Here is a 23,056-nt window from a genome sequence, read left to right as displayed (position 1 = left end):
TATTATTAATGAAACTTTTATTTAAGTTTGCTCACTTAAATTTATTTACATATGATGCATTTCAGAAGACTGTTCACCAAAATAGATCTAAACAGGATATGGTACTTAAACTATACAGAAGCTGATAACCAAAGACACTTTTAAAAAGATAATGGAATTCAGCAGTCTTTCCTGTGTGGTACATAGACAATAAAAAGTGGTATTGTAAATACAGAATTAGTCTTCTCTTTGAAAATGATCTAGCTGTTCAAAATTAGCTTAACAGTTTACCAGGAAAGTGTTGATTCTTTATAGTCTTTAGAAACACATTAGTACAATATAAACAATTAAGGCTTTTAAAATGCAAAACAGATTCAGTAGTTGAACTTGTAGATGCAGTTACAATATTGGATACTCGGATAACATTAAGGTGAAAAGGATTTCAATCACATACTTTGGTACATATGACACTGCATTGACTGGATTTAATCATGTCACGTACTTTTAAAATACAGGTTTAACTTTTAATTTCTCCTCTTTCCTGGGGAATCTACAGTGGCTTGCATTAGTTCCGATTTTTACATGTTCTGTTAAAACTGAGTTTAGAGAACAAGATGAATAGTAGGTGACTAACAAGCTCAGAACTAAATCACTGATTTAATACAGCTTAGCTGTTGCACAAATCTGTTAGATATTTTACCTAAGCAAGGCATCTTGAACACATTACCAATCTGCTTCAAGCAGGAAATCTCTGGAACTTTCTTAAAATACCTTTGATTTTTTAAACTTCATAATCTTTGCACAAAGACCCCTATCACAACAGTTAGTATGGTAACGAATATCTGACTAACACTGCAGAACTAGTGACAACTTATGTAGAATTCATTTTTTGTGAGTATCAAACTTATACATAGTTTCATTAACAAGCTTACATGCATATATAAAAGGTGATTATCAAAAGTTGTAAAAAATAATAGCTATGCCTCTGTTCACAAGATAAAAGGATAATCAAAAAATCATTTATGAAACCTTCAATAAGAGCTACTTTCACTGAAAGCTGTAATATGAAAGATAAATCAAAAATGTCATTTAACATTAACACTGTGTCAGGTTACTGTATGGGAAACTGATGATGGTATTTTTCCACTCCCTTACAAAATAAGTAGCCATAAGACGATCTCTTACAAAGTGTTAACATTCTGTGACTTTTTGTGTAAGAACTAGAACTTAGCATCTAACAACAGATTTAGAAATTATTTCAAAGGAAAGAACAAGATACTTGATACTTTTCACTGTTTTCAGGACCACTGTCAAATTTTCAGATGACCTGTAAACAATGATTATACACTACAAAAATATTATATAGGAAAGAACAGTCAAAATAGCGGCATGTTTGTCAAATATGATCTGATAGTAACTTGGGGACAAGTATTAACTGTTTCCTTTTTGCAAGTACAAACTGTATCAAAAACAGTCCCACTCATTTAATGAATGCCTACCCTGTCCTGAAATTATGTCACCAGTCATGCACATTAACCTAAGGTAACAGTACAAGAGTTACCTATGTGTAGGTGAAGAAACGCTTGCTACAACAAATTTGTCTCTTGAAATCAGTGTATTTATGGTCATTTTAAAAGGGGTTCTCAAAGGTCCTTTTTGCCTGCCAGCCTCAAAGAGAAGGTAAGATTTTTAGAAATACAAACATACTGCTGTTAACTGAGTATATTAAGTACAACCATCTGATTATTGCAGCTATTCATGATACAATCCAAACTGCTGAATTGTATGTAGTTTAAAAATTCACAAGCAGGTTCATTGGTTTGTTAAATCTATCTATCTACACTGCTGCTAAACTTTAACAAGTAAAAAAAGGATTTTATTTCCACAACAAAAATATTTCCCTGTAGTAAGTACAAGTCCATTCTGAAGTCTACCAAGGCTGCGCTTGGCCAAAAGAAGCATACTATTATTTACTCACCTCACATATGACCTGTTTTCAAGCTCTGAATTTAAATGACTTTACTAAAATCCAACTGTAAACAAAAATAGTAATAATTGTAAAACAGTTTTGGGGGTTTTTTTGGCTCTTGTTAATCTACAGTAATAAAAATCCTAAAATTGAGAACAGGTGTTCCTCTGGCACCAGACTGGTGAGGAGAAGATAATTGCATTGGACATATGCATGAATGCTGAACAGTTAACATACTAAAGTGCTAACAAATCTGAGACATGGTTAAACTCAAAACTGAGCATATGCTTGTCAAAAAATACAAAGGCTAATCTAACACTGGCTTTCTTGCCCCAAAAAAAGAAAAAAAAGAAAAAAAAAAGAAAAAAAAGGAGACTTTCTTTTGAAAATCACAGATGAAATAGGAAGGTATTGATCATCAGCCTATATTATTCTCCTTGGAAATTCCAGCTAAAGTTGGAACTACAGGTTTCAGTTTCAGTTGTTCCCCATCTCTGGGCTTGCAGAGCTGAGCCATGTTGATAATCAACTGTGCAACAACGTAATAAGTTACAAAACTGGCTTAAGTGTACACTGAAATGTCATATTTCAGTTTCCTCCTCATGCCTATACCTGGCAGTATGCGGTTGGACTAGACAGACATTTAGTAAGAATGATTTAGGACAAGTGTTAAGAGTATTGCAATACTGCTAGGAAAGTTTTAAAAAAATCCTAAAACTCTTTCAGCCACCACTAATTACTGTGACTATAAGATAGCCCTGAACTGTTAACTGTTCCAATTCACAAGACAAACCACAGTGAAAAATAAAGTTGTATTTTGTTTCAGATTAATTCTGTTCCTAATATTTACTAAATCCTTCCAGTGAAATCTCTACAGCCTGGGCTTGTTACTGACGAGGCAGTTTGTTAGAGTTCTAAAAGCTGATGGCAACATATATTGCTAAACGTTATCTTACAAAATCAATTTTTTAAAAATAATACTACATTCTGTATAGCCTTATTACAGTAATAAGTACAGACAGTATTATGAAGAACATTTCAAGGTAGTTTCGAAGTATATTAGGAAAGCAGCCATCTGATTTTCCACAGTTCTTTCACAGCAAGTGCAACTATAGCATGGACAATCACAGTAGCTTTATTTTAGCTGGTACATATAATAATACATTGTATTATGGACTTAAGTATGTACTTAGACTTCAGACATTATACCATGAAGTCCATGTTGTCATGTCCTCAGTATTAAAACTGATAGCGTTAGCTAGATAAAGATGGCATGGTTATGTCTAGTTACACTATGTCCTGTTCAATGAGCTGCATGAAGGTACAGTAAAGGATTAGGGCACCAAATCAGACTACTTTTCAACAGAAGTTGAATAGATCACAGAGATGCAAAGGATAACATCACTAATATTATTCTATAGCCAATTCTATGTTTTCCTCATTTTTTGACAAAGGACAAATTAAAGAATGTTTTGGCAATGGCAGACAGCTTTATTTAGTTTTCTTTAACTGTTCTACAGCTCTAGTATTTAAAAGCAGAGTTGGTAAATGTAAACACTCACTTTCTGTCAGTATTTCTGTTTCTGAAGGTAGAAATATTAATATCTGGATGTTGGCCAGTGTTTGCTATAACTAGATTACAAGGATAAGCAGTTTACTCCTCAGCTTCACAGACTGCACCACATAAGCAAATCTAGGAAAGACTATTCAATGCAAATAGTAATGGCCAGATATGATCAGTTCATATAATGGGATTAAGAATTGTCCAAGTTTCGATGTTTTTATTGCAGACCTCCCCCCAACAAGATATAATGAAACCCAAGGATGTGCATTAACATTTGCTAAAATATAAATAAGCTTCCTAAAAGTGCCAATTACTCAGCTGATTTAAATTTACCTCCACGTAACATTTGTTGTTTCTCATTGCAGTTTTAGGCCCTTTCCTTGGTACATGCCAGTGAATCAGAACAAAAGTAAACAGAAGGTTCAGACAAAATATCTATTATCTCTTTTTTTTCCTGAAACACATTTAGAAAAAAAATGTAAAAAATGCAAGATTGTACAATCAGGTGAAGTTTTCAAGACTGCTTAGCATCATCTTAACTTTGTAATTGAAAAATTATAACTAAAGTCTAACTCAAAAAGTCTATGCAAGTTTTACTAAAGACTTCAATAAGAAAAAAGAGTGTTAACTCAAAGTGAGATAGACTTCAAGTACCACAGCATTACTTCATCCAGCTTAGTGATTTTGCTAAGGCGATTCTAAATTTACATGATCTAAAGGCATTCTCATGAACCACAAGGTAGATCATTTCCCACATTTATGAATTTCAGAATGTGCAACACTAAAGCTGGATGGAACGTAACTGAAATTGTATCAGTGCCAATGGATGGACAATTGTGGACAGTTCCCCAAAAGATTAAAAAAAATTTTTTGTGGTGTCGCCCCCTCCCCTGATATAAGTACATTTGACTTTGTGTTTGACTATATCAAATAATCACATTTCACTCACTCTGGGCCCCAGCAGGACTGCTAGCCGCATCACCATCATCTGCTTCCTTAAATTTATAACTCAACTAATTATGAAAACATTTGTAGTGTCTTATTTTATGTTTCACCAACAAATTACATTTAGAGAAATAGATGTCTTCATTTTCACCATACTGTTAAAATAAGTTAGTTTGTAAGAATATTGTTTATACTAAACTAGTACTTTTCAGTTGAGTACACAAACTTTTATCTGAATTCCTCCCTATGGATTTCTCAGGCCTAACAGCATTTTGTTGAAAATTACATTGTCAAGTACAAGTGAACATGAGATCTTGACTTCTACAGATACTTAACTAGAAAAAGTTCTTTAACTCAAAGGCCAAGGAATTCCTCATTTCAACACATGAAGCTTCTCCACAAACTGAGTAATCCTACAAGCCAGGAAAATAATGTTAAAGGCAGTAAAGAACTTCCAAGTTTCAGCAAGTTCTTCAGAAGTAACTTTAAGGTCAAGAGAGCTCATAATGATAGAGCTGACCTCATGACTGAAGTTAAGCAGTAGAAGACTGACATTTAATAAAAATTTTTGAGTTGTTAGAGGGTTAAAAGAGTCTTGACCTAGAAGCATTGTGAGAGTGAAGTGCATGTACAGGGACAAACACTGCCAACCCCCTAAGAAGGGAGCATGCTGGTCATGACTTGGGTGAGGAGATTTGGCCAGTACATGCTATACTGCAGCTAGATACAGCTGAGAAAACTGTCTCTAGCCACACCAGTGGCTAATAGGAAAATTAAGGGCAAATCCCTAAACAATCTCAAGAAAAGTAGGTGGTGCAGAGACCTTTATGTTCCTACCTTGCTTTCCTCCCATGCATTCTCCCCACCCTCTCCATCCTCCTTTTCAGAGCAGAGGACAGGTGAGCTTAAAAGCACTGCTTTTCTACTGGACAACTGTAAGAACAAGCTGTTAACAAGAAAGGGCTATACAGAAATACTGTGAAAATTAAGATCAAATAGACTACTACATAACTGAATTTGGATGAGAAAGTGACATTCACCTCACCAAATTTTCCCACTCAAAATAACAGTGCTACCATTATATTGCTGCATGCGCTTAAGAAGCCCAACGGAATTAAGTAACTATATTGAATCACAAGATGAAACACATTTAAATTCTTACATTGATGCTTGTCATTGTTGGCATCACTCTTGGCTATATAGACATTTTTCAGTGACAGATTTTTCATGTTACCAAGGACATTTTCTCATAGCATGTATGGAGAAATATTTGAGCATTATATTGCAACCAAACTAAGGTTTGTTATTTCTGCTCTTCCCTATATTTTATGTTGAAGACACAGCAGCAATTAACTTGCATATCTCGAGTTACCTGCTGTTTAAGGTTACAACCTTAAAAAAAGTTTACTTTTATTTAAAATACGTACAGCTCTTAATTCATTCAGTATGTGTTTTTAAGTTTAGACTTCGTATAAACTTCAGTGATTGACTGTGATAAGCATTCCAATGGTAAGAGAGTTGATTTAAGCAATGAGCTACTTTGGGTTATAGATCTAGTATAGTAGGAAAGAAAAACGTTCAGTTAAAAGCAGATCAGCTTCACCCTTTACTCTAATACTTCCTGCTGAATACACCAAAAGATTCAATTTCAAGAAGTCAAATTGCCTTTTATTACATAAGGGAAGAATTTTTCAAGAACCTGTGAATACAAGTTTGAAGAAACATTTAACAATAATGTGAAGTATCAAATGAGTGGACAGATTGATTGGCAATCCAATGTGACTTTATGCGGAAGAGCGTATGATTCACTTTTAGCTTGTGTGTCTGTAATCCACAAGAACAGATCTGTAAAGACAATCTGAACACATAATTTATTATATTGACTAGATGGCTTGCTACAAAATTTTTTTTGCATTGTGTTTAAGTGAATTTTCAGGAGTGCTAATTTCATTCTCTGGTATTACAGTCTTCATTTGGATCTGCTCTGTTGGGTCTTAGATTCCACATAAATATCACTTAAGAAAAATGGTAGATTTGAGCATTCATAAGGTGCCTCTTAGAAAACCATTTCATACCATGGCAGTGCTTGATTTTTTGCTATTTTTAAGAATACTTCTTTAGCTTTTGATACAACTACAATGCAGCAACAAAATATATGATTCTGTGTCTTCTGTGCTAGCTTTTATCTAGCTAAATACAAATTCTACTCTACTTTTCTGGACAACTTAATATACATTGTGTAGACCTTTAGAGCATGTGCATGCTAACTGGATAAACAGATTTAAAATATAAATCTGTGCCCCTTCTCCAGAACATGAGCTTTGAAAAAGACAGCAAATAAAGTAAAGAAACCAGAAATACACATCATCTTACTGGTAATCGATAAGATTTTTCTAATGTTGTTTTCCATGTTCACTATTACAGATAAAAGCAGTTCAAGGCTGTAGTCCAATCATTTTTTGGATTCATCAGATGCTAGCATTGATACCAACTGAGCTAGTATTTTTTGGAATGTTTAGTCACAATAGGACATTAAACTTCAACATATTTCATTTTGGATACTAACAAGCTCATCTGCTTATAACTCTTACCACTAACAAGCTTAACTCATGGAAAACAATGCCCTAGATATTAGAAATTCTTTACCTTTTTTTCCAAAGCTTCAAGACCTGTAAAGAAAAAGGATATTAATAGAAAACTGTTTGAACAACATGTCTGTCATCTCAAATAATCTGAAACCCTTTACTCCTTTATTGAAGGAGAAACTGAGTTATCTGGGAAGTTCAGACTTTAAGATAAGCATTGACATTTAACTTTTCTCTCCTCGTAACCAAATGATATTACTACTATCACTACAGTATATTAGGTTGCAGGCATATCTGTCTGATATACTGGAAATCTTCCACGAATTCTTCTAATACTAGCAAATATCTTGGGCAAAATGATACACTTGGTAGCCACAATGTGTGCTCAAGTTAAATTTGTTCAAAAAGGAATTTGAAGTGGCAATACTGTCACTGAAAAATAATAAGATAACAAACACTTAGCTTGACATATTTATTTTTCAAGGGCAATAAATAAATGTAAATACACAAATTTGGAAAAATCTTAGTAACAGAATGTTTTTAAACAACATTCTGGCTTAAAGTCTTTGTTATTGACACTATTATATTGAAATATTTTCTGTTCTGCTCAAAGTAGACAAGTCATTATGTTGGTGATCCTCCTTCACATTAATTTGTTTGAAGAAGTTAGGCTGCTGCAAAGGAAAAAGAAGTCAACCTTTGCTTTGACATAGCAAGTTATCTAAACTGCATATATTAAGTATTAAAATGACTCTTCTGGGCATGACTTTTCTAGAGAATATAGAGAATTTTTTTATATTTGTTTTTTTTTTTAATTAGAGATCTTCTACTATTCATTACTTCATTATTATAAAAAGGAAATGGTAACAAAAGTGAAAAATAAAAGAAAAAAGGCATGGAAAAAAAGTGAACCGGACTGGCCCTTTAGTTAATATAAGACATTCATTCTTTATCAGTCTAATTCTCATTCTAGGTTTGTAACAGATTTGTGTGATGACTGCTTCCAGTCACAGCAGCAAGTCTGCTTCAAACAATTTTAAAGCAGCTTTTTACCTGTGGACTTGTGTTCAGACATCAAGAATTTTAAACTCTCTTCCAGACGTTCTCAAACCTCCATAAGTAGGAATGTCATATTCCAGCTGGCTGCCTTGGCTGTCCCAGACTAGTGTATACTAATGCACTTACCCAGGCTTAGAGCATGAATCAGAACTTGTCCAGGAGAAGCAGCCTTTTTCAAAAGTATCTACAAATTGCTAAATATAAATTTTATCAAAAAGGTTCAGCAAGAAGGTAATTGTTATTGACTTGATGGAAGTGGAGGAGGGTTTACGGTTCCCTCAGAATTCAGTAAGTATTCTGTTTCTGTATTCTATAAATACTACAAGATGCAACATGTTTATTTGGTTCCCATAAATTAGAAAAATCTGGTTTCTACAGAAGTTTCTCAAAAATTCTAAATTAGTGATTTAAAAAACAAAATATTACACCTGATTACCTTTCCTAACAATCTCAGAGAGCAGCCTAGCTTCTCTCTCACCCTTCAAAAGTGTGCTTTTTAAGAATACGTGATTTAGAAAACAAACAAAAAATGTGTATTTAACTACAGTACACTTGCTTAAATATACAAGTGGACACATTAACGTCATGTTAAAGATCAAGGTACTTCTGGAAAAAAGGCAGATAGTTATTTGAATTCTGCATTTTTATGTAGAATAAGGATTATTATAGACCTTAGTTTCCTCTCATCATTAGCTTATCATACGGAGAGGTCAATAAATAACTTATCTGGTCCAGTTTACCTACAAGAGAAAAAATACTAAAAGGAAAAAAAAATTATCTATAAAATTATGTTTAACCCTGATAACATCTGAGTTGCCATACCCAGGTTTAATCGCAAGAAAAGCAAATAATATTCATCTTGCTCATTAATAAATGCCCCATTTTCTATGATACATAATTTTAGTATGACACCTACCAAATCACATATTCATGGGGCAAGATAAAGCTGGCTGGGGGTGCAATGATACCACTAACACAGTATAAATCTGGGTTCAAAAAACCGAACATACCAGATCCAGAAGCAAAGAAACCCGGACACATTGAGGAGGCAGTGCCCAGCTGTTCATTGGGCTCTTGTGTTATGAATACCCAGCATAAGGTATAGTTTCATACCATTAAAGTAACAGGATTCTGTTGTGCTAATGTACAGACTTCAGGAAGAAGTCTGACACAAAACCAATTACTTCCTTTGTTTAGAGTAGAAGATAAAATAGCTTACTAACTGATGTAATGAGTAATGCATGTCACTATGACACAAAACTTGCCATGATTTGTGTGTTCAGCTACAAGGTGCAATATTTCTTATGACTAACTCAAAGCACAGCCGCATCCAACTGTGATTTGGAATTCCATCTCAAGCAGCACGCACTATGACTTTGAAGAAAGTCTGTATGATTGTAACAAAGTCACCCATCCTCTCCTGAAACGTGAACAAAATCCATGGGGTAATCAGGCACAGGCGGCATGTAACGGGTTTGTCTTCCTTTTCACTCCTTGTTTTTGCTTCTGAGGACATGCACTTGGCTCCAGACTAAATCCATTTCCTGTTACAAGAGAACACAGCTATTCTTCTCTTTTTCTCTCTCCTTCTCTCGAGGCTCTTTACGTTTACGTTCACTACTCCCAGATTGTCTTCCACTTGCCGGAGAAGCAGCACCTTGCACCTGCTACATGGGAGGGGGAACCAGGGGAGATGGGACAAAACAAACAAACAAAACCCAAAACACCCTTGACTAAAGCAATCATAAATATTACTGTAGATGCACACTGAAGTAATAATCTAGCTTTGAATTCACAAAGTTTGTTTCACAGTTATTATGCAAACTACACCAAAATTCAGGTGCAAGCTCTTTCAATATATGCTCTCCAAAACTACCATGAAAACTCCTTATTTTTGAAAGAACAAACCCACTGAAAATATATTTCAAGCCCTGTGTGTTCCTTCTACTCTGACCACATATTCAGATCAGCTATATCAATGCAACATCACTTCAATAATCAAGGTTACCTTTAACCTTTTCTGGCAGCTCTGTATTTTACTGTACTGGATATTCTTCCTAATTTGTTTTTTAAAAACAAAACCTACATTTCAGAAGTTGCGGAGTGAAAGTACTGGTTTTGACAGCCAAATAAGGAAAAGCAGCAGCTTTTCATCACTACAAAGTACTTAGGAACTTGGAGGTTCTTTGGTATACAAAGAGTGACAGAAGGTTTGCTAATTCTTCATCTCTTCCTGCTGTTACCCATTCATGGTCACAGACGAAGATGCTCTTAAGACCTGTTACACAGGTTCTTGAATTCTTTCCACGATTTTGCAACCAGTAGAAGTGAATCTTCCCTTTCACCCTATTCACATCTTTTTCTTAGAAATAGCTACCAATGGTTCTATTAAAGCAATGAGCCGTGGAAATAACTTATAATTGTCAAAATTCTTGTTTTGCATCAAACTGGCATTTCAGTTAATGGTTTTGAATTGCTTCAGGCTATCTGAAGATTTAGCCTTCAGATTTTCTTAATTTACAAATACATTAAAAAAACCACACTTTCGAAAAGTCTTCACAGATTAACAGCTCTTTGAACCCAGAACACCAACTTCAGTATTGCCTTTTGTATACAAGATTCAGTTATATGGCAATTTTGTATATGCGTGTACTTGAGTTGCATTTTCCAGGCACTTTTATTTAAAAAATAAGATAAGCAGTTGCATTCAAAGAGAAAGCAGTAACTTAAACAGAAGAAAGAAGAAGAAAGTTTGAAACGGGACAGAACAGATTCACATGGTATCACAGGCTAAAAAACAAAAATGTAAAGGCACAGACCTCCCTGAGACAAAATAAGGACAAAACTTTGATTACTATCAAAAAGCTGCTCCTTGAATGCTGTTTTTTTGGGGTTTTTTTTGTTTTTTGTTTTTTTTTTGCAAATAATGCAAGAATACTAGCTAATAGTTCAGTACTATTTATGGGCAAGTAAAATAATGCAAAAAAACTGCAAACAAGTGTTAGAACAGAATCTCAAGTTATGGCAGTGAGTTCAGACAATGCCCTCAGAAGAGATTTATACTGGTATGTATTCTTAACCAAAGGGTTTTTTCAAGTAAAAGAGTTGTTCTTGGTTTTAATTTGCTGTCATCTCTTGTTCTTGCACATTTGTGAATACGGTTTGGCTTGACATTTCTCTCTCACAGATTCATGCAGGTATGGGCTAAAAGTGAAGCAAAGAATGTAAAACTGAAAAATTGTGTATATTGTGGAGAAAATATAAATAATGGGGCTTATTCAATGACTAAGAGAGAGCGTTTTGTTTTTGTCAGGTTTGATTTCAAAATTAAGCACAACTATGTATCTAAAAAGTCATTAAAATCTCGGGGGAAAAAATCTAAGTTTATTTACTGAGAGTGATACAAACTGAACTGCATTAACAACATTTCTACTGGTTTTGGAATAAAATTAAAAATGTAAATTCTCTATGTACAAAAGCTGAATAACAATAATAATAAAATTAACTACATGCCTGTTAATGTCCAATCATGTGAAAATGAGACTTCTGTTTTTAGTTTAGTATTCTTCATGTTCCAGGTTTGCTTTCTGTTCTTTCTCAAAACATTACTTAAAACCGCACAGTATTACTTTCATCCAACACAATCTTTATAACCCAAATCATTGCAGCCCTAACTCATCCTATCATTCCAATTTAAACAGTATGAATGAGGCCTTGATGTAGACGGCTAGACATGCTTTAATGTATTTATGTGGCAGGAACTGGGATCTGCACACAAACTCCAAGAGTAACAGCAATAATAAGATTCCTATACTCATCTCATCACTTGTGTAAGAACGTGAATTGCATCAGTCTTGTAACTGTCTGAAATACCTGTGAATATAGATATGCCTATATAACTACTAAATTAATACTCACTAAAGCTAGCGGTCATAATCTGTAATGATGTTCTTACCTGGACCTGAGCAGCTGCTTGTTCTTGTTCCTGATAGTACTGAGAAGCTCGCCTGTCCTCCTCTTCCTGGAGCTTCTTCGCTAGCTCCAGATCACTGATTCCTTCTGGGATCTGTTCCCAGTTAATCTCTTGATTTTGCTGCTCTTGTTGTAGAGACAATGCCATCAGATAATCCTAAACAGTAAACTTGTTTATTAATGCTTTTCTTGTAGAAGTGAGCCAAGTCATATCAACTGAATTCTTCAGTAAGTGCAACTACACAGTACCATCTCTTTTCCCCTAGCTTTATCTAGGGATGCATCTATCTCACAGAAACAACACGAACTGCATTTCAGAACCTGTTCAGAAGCAAACAGTACAAAGGCTGAAAAAAGCTACTGTATGTTTCTTTTTGGCATGCCTATATCACCATATACAAAACAAAATCTAGTAGGAGAGTTGCTTTCATGATTAAATTCCATTACCTGGGCAGCTGCAAGGGAAAAAGAGTGTCTAGCTCATAACCGTTCCAGCCATAAATAATGATTTTGAAGTTGTCTTTGTAATTTGCTATTTCTAATCAAAAGTCTGATTTATGCTCAACAGAACATCTGTTCCCACTGCAGTGGGCATTGTTCCTCATTGATTCACTCACAACATTAACTTCTGAACTGATGACAAAATAATCAAAAGATAGTTTTGAATACATGCCCCCCTAATCTAGTTTCATGACAGATCATTAAATAAAATAAATAAATAAAAAATAAAAAAAACACCCCCACAAAAGAAAGTCCAGATTTCAGTGCAACTGCTTAAGCTAAAATACTACACTGAACTGCAGTGGCTGAGGCATTGGCAGTACTCCACATCACCAACAAGACAGTACTTCCAGAAAGAAATGGAAGAGAGAGTGTGGCAACTCAAAATATGACTACTGCTGTTATCTCTACCAGATTCTATAGTCTACAAATGAGATGAAAAATGCTTTAATTTATCTGCTTATTCATATTTTCAAGTATTTTTAAAAAACAGCAAAATTGCTTGAAAGGATTAATTTGCTTTGCCTGTTTAGAACGTAGGATTTCCAGGGGGCCTGAATGGCCTTGGTACATGCCTATGCATTATGTAGTACAACAGGTCCTGTCTGAAATAGGACTTCTGGAAGTTATTACATATAGTTAAGAATAACAAATAACCATCATCACATGTCATCACTACGGTGTTTCTTATATTCAGCAGAGCGGCAGAGAGCAAAGCTCAATTATGACAATATTAATGGCTTGCAATAAATTTATTAGCAAGCAAGAAGTTTGACAGTGCTATTTCTGTTTCCACATATAAGGCAACAGAGTTGACATTTCACCTGAATAAGTTGTTTGGAAAAATGGATTCTCAGAGACTAAAATGGGATTTTTCCAAACTATTCAGAGTTGGTTACTCTTTCCTTGAAGCCATGATAATACTTCAAAGGAGCACTTTCAAGAATCTCAACCTAGGGATCTAAAGAATTTTTTTATAGTCATATATATAAACATCTATATATAACAACTACTGTTTATTTTTAGTCATGTGTGTGCGTATATATACACATATGTATAGTCATAACCAAACAGAAAAACACAACAGAAACACAGAAATACAGTACTTGATCTATTTGATCCTGCTGCCCTCTGTAGACAGTTTCAGGGTCTGATGGAGGCCGTAGGTGGAATTCAGAATCGCAGAAATTTCCATCGCCATCCACATTGTGTAAGCTTTCCCAAACAACTTTCTCTTCTGTAAGAAAACCCTGGTCTGTCACCAGCAGGTAAAGCTGACCCTATGCAGAAGAATAAGGAAAACCTTGTAGAAATCATTTTTATTAGTCTAAAATCTGAGACATTAGATGGTCATTCATGCTAATCTAATAAAACATTCATTCAGATTTTTTTTACGTGGGTTTAAAATTTAAATTAATCAGTATACAACTTTAAAAGATTCATTGCTAAATTAACAGCCACACAATTTCTGTATTATACTTTGTAATTTTTGATTATTACATGGAAGTTCAATATTGACTAAAAATGAATGTAAACTATGAATATGTGTCTTGATGCCGTCTTGGAAGCACAGCAAGAAGTATGCCTTGTTAAAATCCCAGGACAGAGAAATTAAGTTAAATTCCAAAAGCAAGATCTGGGGATAAAGGTGATCTTTCCAAATAATCCAAGAGTTGTTATCTCCAAATGACCAGATCTCAGACTTTTTATTTATGTTTTATAGTAGGTTTTGATAGAATTTGATGTTTATTTCACTTAAAAGAATAAATTTAAGATTTAAAAATCAACTTCTATTTTTGTTTGCTATCACTTGTCACCCAACAAGTCATTAGACAAATTTTAGCCTTTTCACTGTTACACAAGGCCAAATTTCTCTTTTAATTTCAGAGCTTGAAATTATAAAATGGGCTGGTCTGACGGTGAAAGAGAGACAATACTAACAAGTCCAGAAGCCAAAGTAGGGGAAGGATGAAATCCAAGCTCGGGCAGAAGGAATGGGAGTGGAGCTGAAATGGAAGTTATAAGGCAGATAGAAGGAGACAGTGCTGCATGTTTGGGGGACAGCAAAGAAGCACAAAACCAATGTTTAAAATCCAATTTGGACTTTAATCTAATCCTACTCTTTTTATAATGCTTGTCAGAACTATACTCCAAAGCAAAAATTTTGCTATTACCAACCATAGAGCACACTGAGACAGAAGCTTCCATTATTATTACTGAAGGTACCAGATCAAAATATTCAAGTGTCCAAAGCAAAGCTTGTTGCAGCATTTTAGCTATAAACAAATCAGTTAACTGTCACATCCACAAAAATTTCCTATTTGTATTACAGCAGTATACAGAGGGATCTGAAAGCGTACTAAGAGATGTACCAACACAAAAGAGCCAGTTCCTGTTCTACTCACTTGAAAAAATGAAAGCGTTGCTCCCACTTTACAGGTGCACAACTAGCTCACCAGTTTCTCTCAGGTCATTAAAAGAGTGTCTATAAGAGATCCCGAAATTAAAACTAGATCTCTTCAATCCCATGAAGAGACCCAAAGTTTACAACCAACCCTTCTGCAGCTGATGGGCCATATGACTTAAAACAACATTATTTGAAGAGTCACATGCAGCAATGGATTTAATATCGCCTAATACGACAAGATATGCTTATACAGAAGGCCAACCAAACAGAACAGGGACAAAACCACAGGGCACTACGTTATGCTCAAAGCTTCGGAACGGCAGTAAGCCCAGCACAGGAGGGCTAACAGGCAGGACATAAATACAATGGTCAGCAACAAAACTGACCACATAACATGACCTAAGAATTAATCTTTCCCTGGGAAGTCAGCCTAAAAAATAAATAACACTTTTGATGATTAAAATCACCCAAAAGAAAGAAAAAGAAATTCACACTTTCAGTTTGCACAGGATACATATTTCAGTGTCTTTTATACAAGAAGTCTTTTTAAACAAACAGAAAAATCACAGAACCCTTAAGCTAAGTGTATGTGAACCTTTTAAATTTTATTTTGACCAGTACACCAATTCATTAAACAAAACCAAAAAAGAAACAAGGGGGAAGGGGGAATGGGTCAAACTTTCTTCTGTAATGCCATATACTTTGTATGACTTTTCAAACAGCTCTACACTATCAGTGTAGCTTAGTAATAATACTGAAATAGGAAAATGTTGATACTTTCATGATCTCTCAATTATTGTAAACTGAACTTTTCACATACAAATATTAAAGTATTCTGTTACCTTTACAGGACTAGAATCTAATATCTGTTATTCAAAAGTATGGAAAGGTAACAGTTATTTGAAGTAGAGAACTGTTTCAGTTTTAAATCAAATTCATATTGTTACTTTGTTTTACTTTGAAGCCTTCCTCAGTTGAATTACTACACACAAACACTGATCATTTGAGAGCTCTGATCTCTACTTCATACTGGTATCATTTTTAACTAAGTTTCTCAAAGACAAAAAAAGAAAAAAGATTCCCAAAGACCCTCATAATACTGCTAATATTCACGTAACTCCTGATAATTGGAGAACTTTCAGTTTCATATCTGAAATGAGGAGTCAGCTTTTTTTGTATTCGCTATAACATAGCTAGTTATATTCCTTGTATCCACCTTCCTAGAACTCCAATTTTTATGTTCCTTTTTCTTGCAAAAAGCAACAGACCCTGTCCAGAGACTGTTTTTTATGGGCACTGTTTCAGCACCATTCACATGCTCTTCAAAATCTCCCCGGCTCACTTTGCTGGCACACCTAAACTCCACCCGGGGGATTTGCAATACAAGAGAATCTTTATCATATGACCTTCACGCTGCCTCTAAGTTAGACCTGCAGTAAACAAGGATGTGCCTGGTGTCAGGAACCAGCCACCATTCTCTAGCAGTTACCAGATCATAAAGTCAGTCTAGTTGCATAGCTTTCCTTCAGCCTCACAAATTGTGTAAAGAGCAAAACAGCTACGAGACAGTGACATAAAACCAAATGTAACACTGGAATTTCTCATTTGCTGGGTACACTGGTTTTACGGTGCGTTTGTAGCCTCCTGAACAAGGTCTCTGCACTCCTGCTCCACTCAGTGCAGCACGCAAGGAAGAAAAGGGAAAGAGGAAGCACAGTAGCAGAATCAGTAAGAGATTCAGTATTTACATAGAACTCAAAAATTGGGAAGAAAGAGGAAAAAAAAAAAAAGACGTAAAGGACTGTGTTTTCTGATTACTAGGTCAAGGTCCCGGTTATGCATGTGTGTTCTAATCAGCGTTAAAGCTAAAATGGGAGGGATCAGCACAGTAAGGTCTCTAATTCAGCTAATGAGTGTGTATACTTTTCAAATGTTCACCTTGCCAACAACTATACACACTTTATGAAGTAAAAGGTGTTTCCACCTTCACAATATTTTAACAAGCCATTAACTGTTAAAGTGCTATCAGTCTATTCTAAAAGCTAAAAAATAAACCTAAAAAGGATTTAGGTTAAATGTGAACTTTTAAAAATACACAGTCCCATGGGCTAACGCTGCCCCCCAAAATGCTAGCACAGAATATACAGTAGTATTACCTACTAAAAACAATTGCCTAATAGGGAATGAAACATTAAAAAGTCTCAGGTGCATAACTGTTACAGGAAACTATGCCTACAAAAAAGTTATGAATGATTAAAATATTTATCATAAAAATCCAGATCTAGATATTGTAGACCAATGCCCATATTTTATAGTTTCACATGTAAAAGGCTTGAATAAAGCCAAGTATTTACAATAGTAAGATTGTTCCTCTATAAAGCAATCTCTGTTAGGCTTCTGGTTTACACAAAAACATTCTGAAATGCAAACAGATGCAGGCTGCAGGTGATACTACCGGTTAGGAGAACTCCTTTCTTGCCCCTCCTTTCTTGGGTTAATTTCATGAGCAGATAAACTGATTGAAACATTATTTAATAACATTAGTATTTTTAAACTACATATTCTGAGGCCTATTATCCAGTTTTCAGCAGTTTAAAAAATTGAAAAAAAGGTAAAACCAAACGCTTGCCCAAAAACTTCATATTGTAAAGACAAACATTTTAAGCATAATCCTTGAAAGTCTGTATAAATGTTCTCTAAGACTTCTGGATCAGACCCTTTGAATTTTACGAGTGTTTTATGTCGATGCAGATTACAGCTATTATTTTGGGATTAGTCTAATCTATCCGAACGCTTTCACTGTAAGGGGAAATCAAGAAAATTTTTGAAAACATATACCATAATATTCAACAGACTAAGCCTCAGAATAAAAACTACACACTTACCATGTAAATGAAAATATTTAAACATGTTTAAAAAGTTATATACATTGTCTGTACTATGCTGAACTCTCACATCTTCTTAAAGCCCAAAAGGGGGGGGGGGGGAGGCAATTATTGCTATGAAATATATTTTGCATTTGAATAAAAGTCTGTGTTGAGTTCTGAAATAGAAACCTGAGGTTTATTCATAAACCCAGAAAGCATCATTGCAACAAACATACTGGAAACTCCTAATAGGTAAGTTTCTTGTTACTTTTCAGTAAAGAAAACAGACAGGTTGTATAACAATCATGTCAGTGGGAAAAACGTTCCAACTGAACTAAGATATTCTTACCAAACTGATCCCCTCTTTACAGTCCTGTTTTTCCTTGATCTAGGGGATTATCATGTGATGTACTTATTATCTGTGTAACAAAAAGCAAAGGCAAAAAAAACAAAAAAACACATCTTTAACTGCTGAAAATAAGCACTGTATAATCACGAGCCAAGAAAACTATTAATATGCAATTAAAGGGACAGGACAAAAAGAAATGATTACTCGAGTGCAAATGGACAATTAATAGTGAAATGATTAAGAATCTGATAACTGATCTGCCATTATTAACTAATGCCTACCACATTTTGACAGCTATTGTATTGCAGAATTGTTACATTTGCTTTTCTGTTTTCATGTAATAATTAAATTTAGAAATATGCTACATAATTTTCTGTAACGACAATCTTAATACTCAAACTTTTCCAAATTGGAAATGATAACATGATAATGTATTATGCAATTTTCATTCAGTTTTCAGAAGAGGGATACTAAAATGTTAATTATTCAAGACTACACTGCATAATATAAACCAAATAAATAAATTATAATCGAACTGATGTTTCATTCTGAAATGCAAATCTTCACAATTACATTGTGATATTAACTCAGCATCTTTTAAGTAAAAGAAAATTGAAGTCCTTAAAGGAATATTACCTTTCCAAAACTTTCCATACTATCCTTTGAAAAAACTCACTGCCATCATTCTTCTACTATGGGTATTTTTTTCCTAAGCTTCTACCATTCTTAAAGTGAATGCTATATCTAAAATGAAAAATTATTTAATAAACCCTTTCACTTTAACTCTTACTTGCACAGTCAGGAATTTAATAGAAAGACTTCTAAAAATGGCACAAGAGTTAACTATCAGAAGATTAAAATTTTGGCCGTGCCCAAATATTAAACCAAATGGAAATATTTCAAAACAGCAACCAACATTTTCAGATATGGTGACAGAGCAAACTAAAATCAGTTTTCCTCCTATGGCTTTTCTTGTTCATATGTCAAAGGTTTTTTTTTTTTTTTTAATAATTAGTATTTAAACAAAGCTTATTAGTTGTTTAATATTTGGGTGCCTTTTTCCAACTATTTCAAAACACACTTCTCTCCTACTGTAGTCCATGATGAAAGCCCAAAGACTTATCTTCACCCCTGTAACTAACTTGGAACTGGCTTTTTAAGATCTGCTAACAGAATGTGTTAATAAGCTTGTCTTTACAATGTATAACAGCACTGACGCCACTCACTGACCTATCAGGTATTCATAATATTGCAGTACATTCATAATAGCCATTCTATTTCTGATGTTGGAAGTTGCACGAAGCACTAAATAGTAAAAAAAAAACAACTGAAATCTATGTCATTGTTGTTAATTTAATAACAATTAAAATAATATTAAAAAGGAAGCAAGGTTGCAAGGAGCCATTCAACTTCTCTTCCTCATATGAAACCAATGCCTTTAGTTTACATGCAAAAATCTTGATGTCAGCAAAGAAACTGGACACAAAGCAAGTTGGAGTAGATTGATTGGTCTAATGATCGATCATACTAGCTGGGCACTAGTATGCCCAAATGTTTCTATGAAACTTTTGCCACTATGCTGTGTTTTGTAACAGCAGCTGATGAGACCTTTTCCAAAAAAAGGAAGTCAGAACATTGAGCTGTTTCTTCACACTTTCATATAAAACCAATTTTAGTAAAACAGCCCTCCAAAATAAATAATCCACCAGTAAAATAAAGAACCTTCCACTGGAATGTTGCTCTAATCTCAGTATAATCAGGTAAATTATTCTGAGTGTTAGTAAGCCTTGTATGTTTTAATTGATACTGCATATCAAATAACGATAAATACTGCAAATGCTTTGTAATAAAAACTTAAACAGGAAATCCAATTTACATGCACAAAGATTGTTACCAGACTCTTTCTGCCATAAAACACCCACAAGATAATCCCTCAATAAGGAATTAAAACTAAGTGTATATATAATAATACATTTATTAAATTTAAAGAAAACACTGATTACCTCTAAAAGGAGCTCACTAGATCGAATGCAAAGAAAAATAATACAGCTAAAAAAAAAAAATCTGTTCAACCTGGCACCACAAATACTAAAAATGACTCAATCACAATCATGTGGCTGCTGTTTGGCCCCACTATAAAGCAGAATTAAGGCTATTTGTGTTCCTTTATTTTATTAGGGGAAAAAAAAGAAAGATATTTAAATGTGTCTCTGATTTCTGAAATTCTCTTTGCATTATTACAATATCCCCAAACATTTCTTTTTCTTAAATTACTGACACTTGCATTTCAAAGTCCTAAAGTTGATTCTAGAGTTTAAAAGGACTTTGTACAATTTTCAATTCCTTTGAAGAAACTTAGAGACCTTTTATTTTCTCCAGTAACTGCAATTAAGATCAACCTATATTCTACTTTCTTTGAAACAGTAAGATACCAAAATCCAAGTCCTCTGGTTAAAATATCAACCTCAGAAATATAACATTGAAATTTATATATATAAATAAAAAATATCCCCCACATGCAAGTCCACATATCAGCTGTACATCAAAGCTTCAAAGTTTAAATATTAGCTTCACTAGGTACATTAGGATGCTCAAGTATTATTCTAACAGGTTTTCACTACAAATTCCTGCTAATTATCCAAAATTTAAATGTTTCTGGAAATAACAGTTTTATTATATGTATAGTATATAAATAATCCTCCTTTCTTAACTTCAACTGTTTCGTTTGTATGTCTCCATATATTGGTTTGGAGGGAGAAGATGGAAGAGCAATAGTAAAGAACAGTTTGCATAGTTTTTTCCCCAAATGTTGTATAACTTTGTTTCTCTGGCATTATGTACTCTCCTCCATTTTCCTAGCTGATACATCTTTCTCCAGAAAGAGCTACTGTCAACTACTGCTAGAACTGTGATATCAAAGAGAAAATTCCATTAAAAATATGCAGAGCTAACATTAACTCTAATTACAGGAAAGAGGAAAGCAGATAAAAGATCTCAACTCTGTGACAACAATGCATTTGACATACTGATCAGTATCCTGGAGGTCCAAAGATTTCAGAGAGCGAGTCTTAGCTAAAAGCCAAAGTCAAGTCCATTTCTAACTTCCTTGATAAGAAAGAATACCTAGTCATTTAGCTATTGAAAATACAAAAAAAAAAACCACTTAAATATTGCAAATATTGCTTTTAAAAATAGATTAATAAATAATTTGTCTTTATTAAGATGGTTTCTTGATATCTCAAAGTCTGTAATGCAAGTATAGCTCACCAGAAAACCAAGGCAAAGTGAACAACACTGGTTAAAAATGACAAACCCTGAAAGAACTAAAAGTCTGTAGACAACCGGAAGATTGAACACTAGCTGTAAGCGAGGACATTATAATGACTATGACACAAAAGAACAATGGCCTATATTTTGAAACTCCCCATTTCAGAAGTCTGTAAATTCTCAAAAAGGACAAAATTAAATCAACAGTCACTTAGGAGCAGTAAAACACATATCTGACAAATAATGCCATTTTTTTAAATAGTTCAACTCAAAATTTCTTAAGATTTGGACTTAGTTCTTACAATTAAAGTCTGATAACAGACCTTTACTGATTGCTTTAATTTGTATTATTGCTTGAAGATATTAAATTCATTGAAGTGCTGCACTTTATTTCTCTAAGCAAAACGATCTCAGCTGAGATGTATATATTTACAAGTATGAAGCTGATAAAGCACTAACACCAAAAGCCAAGTTTGAGGCTTTGATCTATATATCGGGCTGCAGCAGATGACAACTGTCCACCTCATATAGACAAAGTTCTGCATTTTTATTTCACAAGGCCAAAGTGACATTCGTTGTCCTTTAATATTAGATACGTTTTGTATTTTAAAAGTTACAATTACAGTACCAAAATGAAGCACTTAGAGTACTCTAAGTCCTACTGGAAATATTATTTTATCTAGAATATCCTCTGAACTAAGAAAATTGTTTCCTGCACTTCCAGGTACCATCTGTACTTCTACTTAGACCTTCCTCTTCAAAACCAAGTTGGTATTTTTCTTCTCAAGGAATGCAACTATAGAACAATGTTTACGCCCACATGGCAAACACTACTACATCTATTGCAAGATGTAGATTTAGAAAAATGAAGACAAGCAATACTACAAGTCTTAAAATCGTGACATAAGTGAGGTTCATCAGGGAATATAACTGTTATTATCTTGGCTAGGAATTCCTTCAGACTTTACTCTCTCCCTATACCAATACATTCCAGAACCTTTTGTTAATAGGGTAGGGGAAGGTGGGAAGGGAGAAGATACACTTTTAGCCATCTCTCTGTTTTAAAGGAAGATTATCATTCCACATAGATTTAAAACAAATCATAAATGTGCTCCAAGAAGTTATTAAAAACCACACTACCTATTTGTAGAGTTAATCCATTATTTATCAGACTCATTCAGAGCTTTAGCTCAGCTTATGAGTAGTTATTCAAGATGCCAAAGATAAACATGTGACAGTCGAGATTAACAGATGGCAAAAAAAGGACTAGTACTGCTAAACAAAAAGGTTAGCATCATCCATAATACATGAGGTTTCCAAACAAAAGATGGTTAAAAAAAAATACAGCAGTCCTTCCACATTTGTGTATGTTACTGATACCCTTTCTTGCATTTTATTAGTATTATTTATAAACATAAATGCACATAAAAATCAAAGTCTTATTAAATAATACCTAATCAAAATGAAATTTCAATAGTGTCACATACAACGGTAGAAACTTAGTATACTTATGTTTGAGAGAAATGTCTAAATACAGGTATGATTTGACATTATAATCCTAAGAAAAATCTATCTAAAAGTATTTGAGTTTG

General features: G+C 34.0%; 1 protein-coding gene across 2 annotated transcripts in view; it reads right to left on the bottom strand.

Moving 5' to 3' along the window:
• The window catches only part of MINDY2 (MINDY lysine 48 deubiquitinase 2), a 44,628-nt gene continuing 21,572 nt past the window's right edge, over positions 1-23,056 (bottom strand). The window contains exons 7-9 of one of the 2 annotated variants that reach the window (XM_026113425.2): positions 13,681-13,854; positions 12,057-12,230; positions 1-9,768 (exon numbers count right to left, since the gene is read on the bottom strand). In XM_026113425.2, the coding sequence (XP_025969210.2) occupies positions 9,649-9,768; positions 12,057-12,230; positions 13,681-13,854 (468 nt within the window). In that variant the 3' untranslated portion in view covers positions 1-9,648. The other variant, XM_026113427.2, reaches the window with a different exon arrangement.

The sequence above is a fragment of the Dromaius novaehollandiae genome, chromosome 10 (genome assembly GCF_036370855.1).
Source record: "Dromaius novaehollandiae isolate bDroNov1 chromosome 10, bDroNov1.hap1, whole genome shotgun sequence".
In the NCBI taxonomy this organism is placed as follows: domain Eukaryota; kingdom Metazoa; phylum Chordata; class Aves; order Casuariiformes; family Dromaiidae; genus Dromaius; species Dromaius novaehollandiae.
This window is presented reverse-complemented; position numbering and strand designations above follow the sequence as displayed.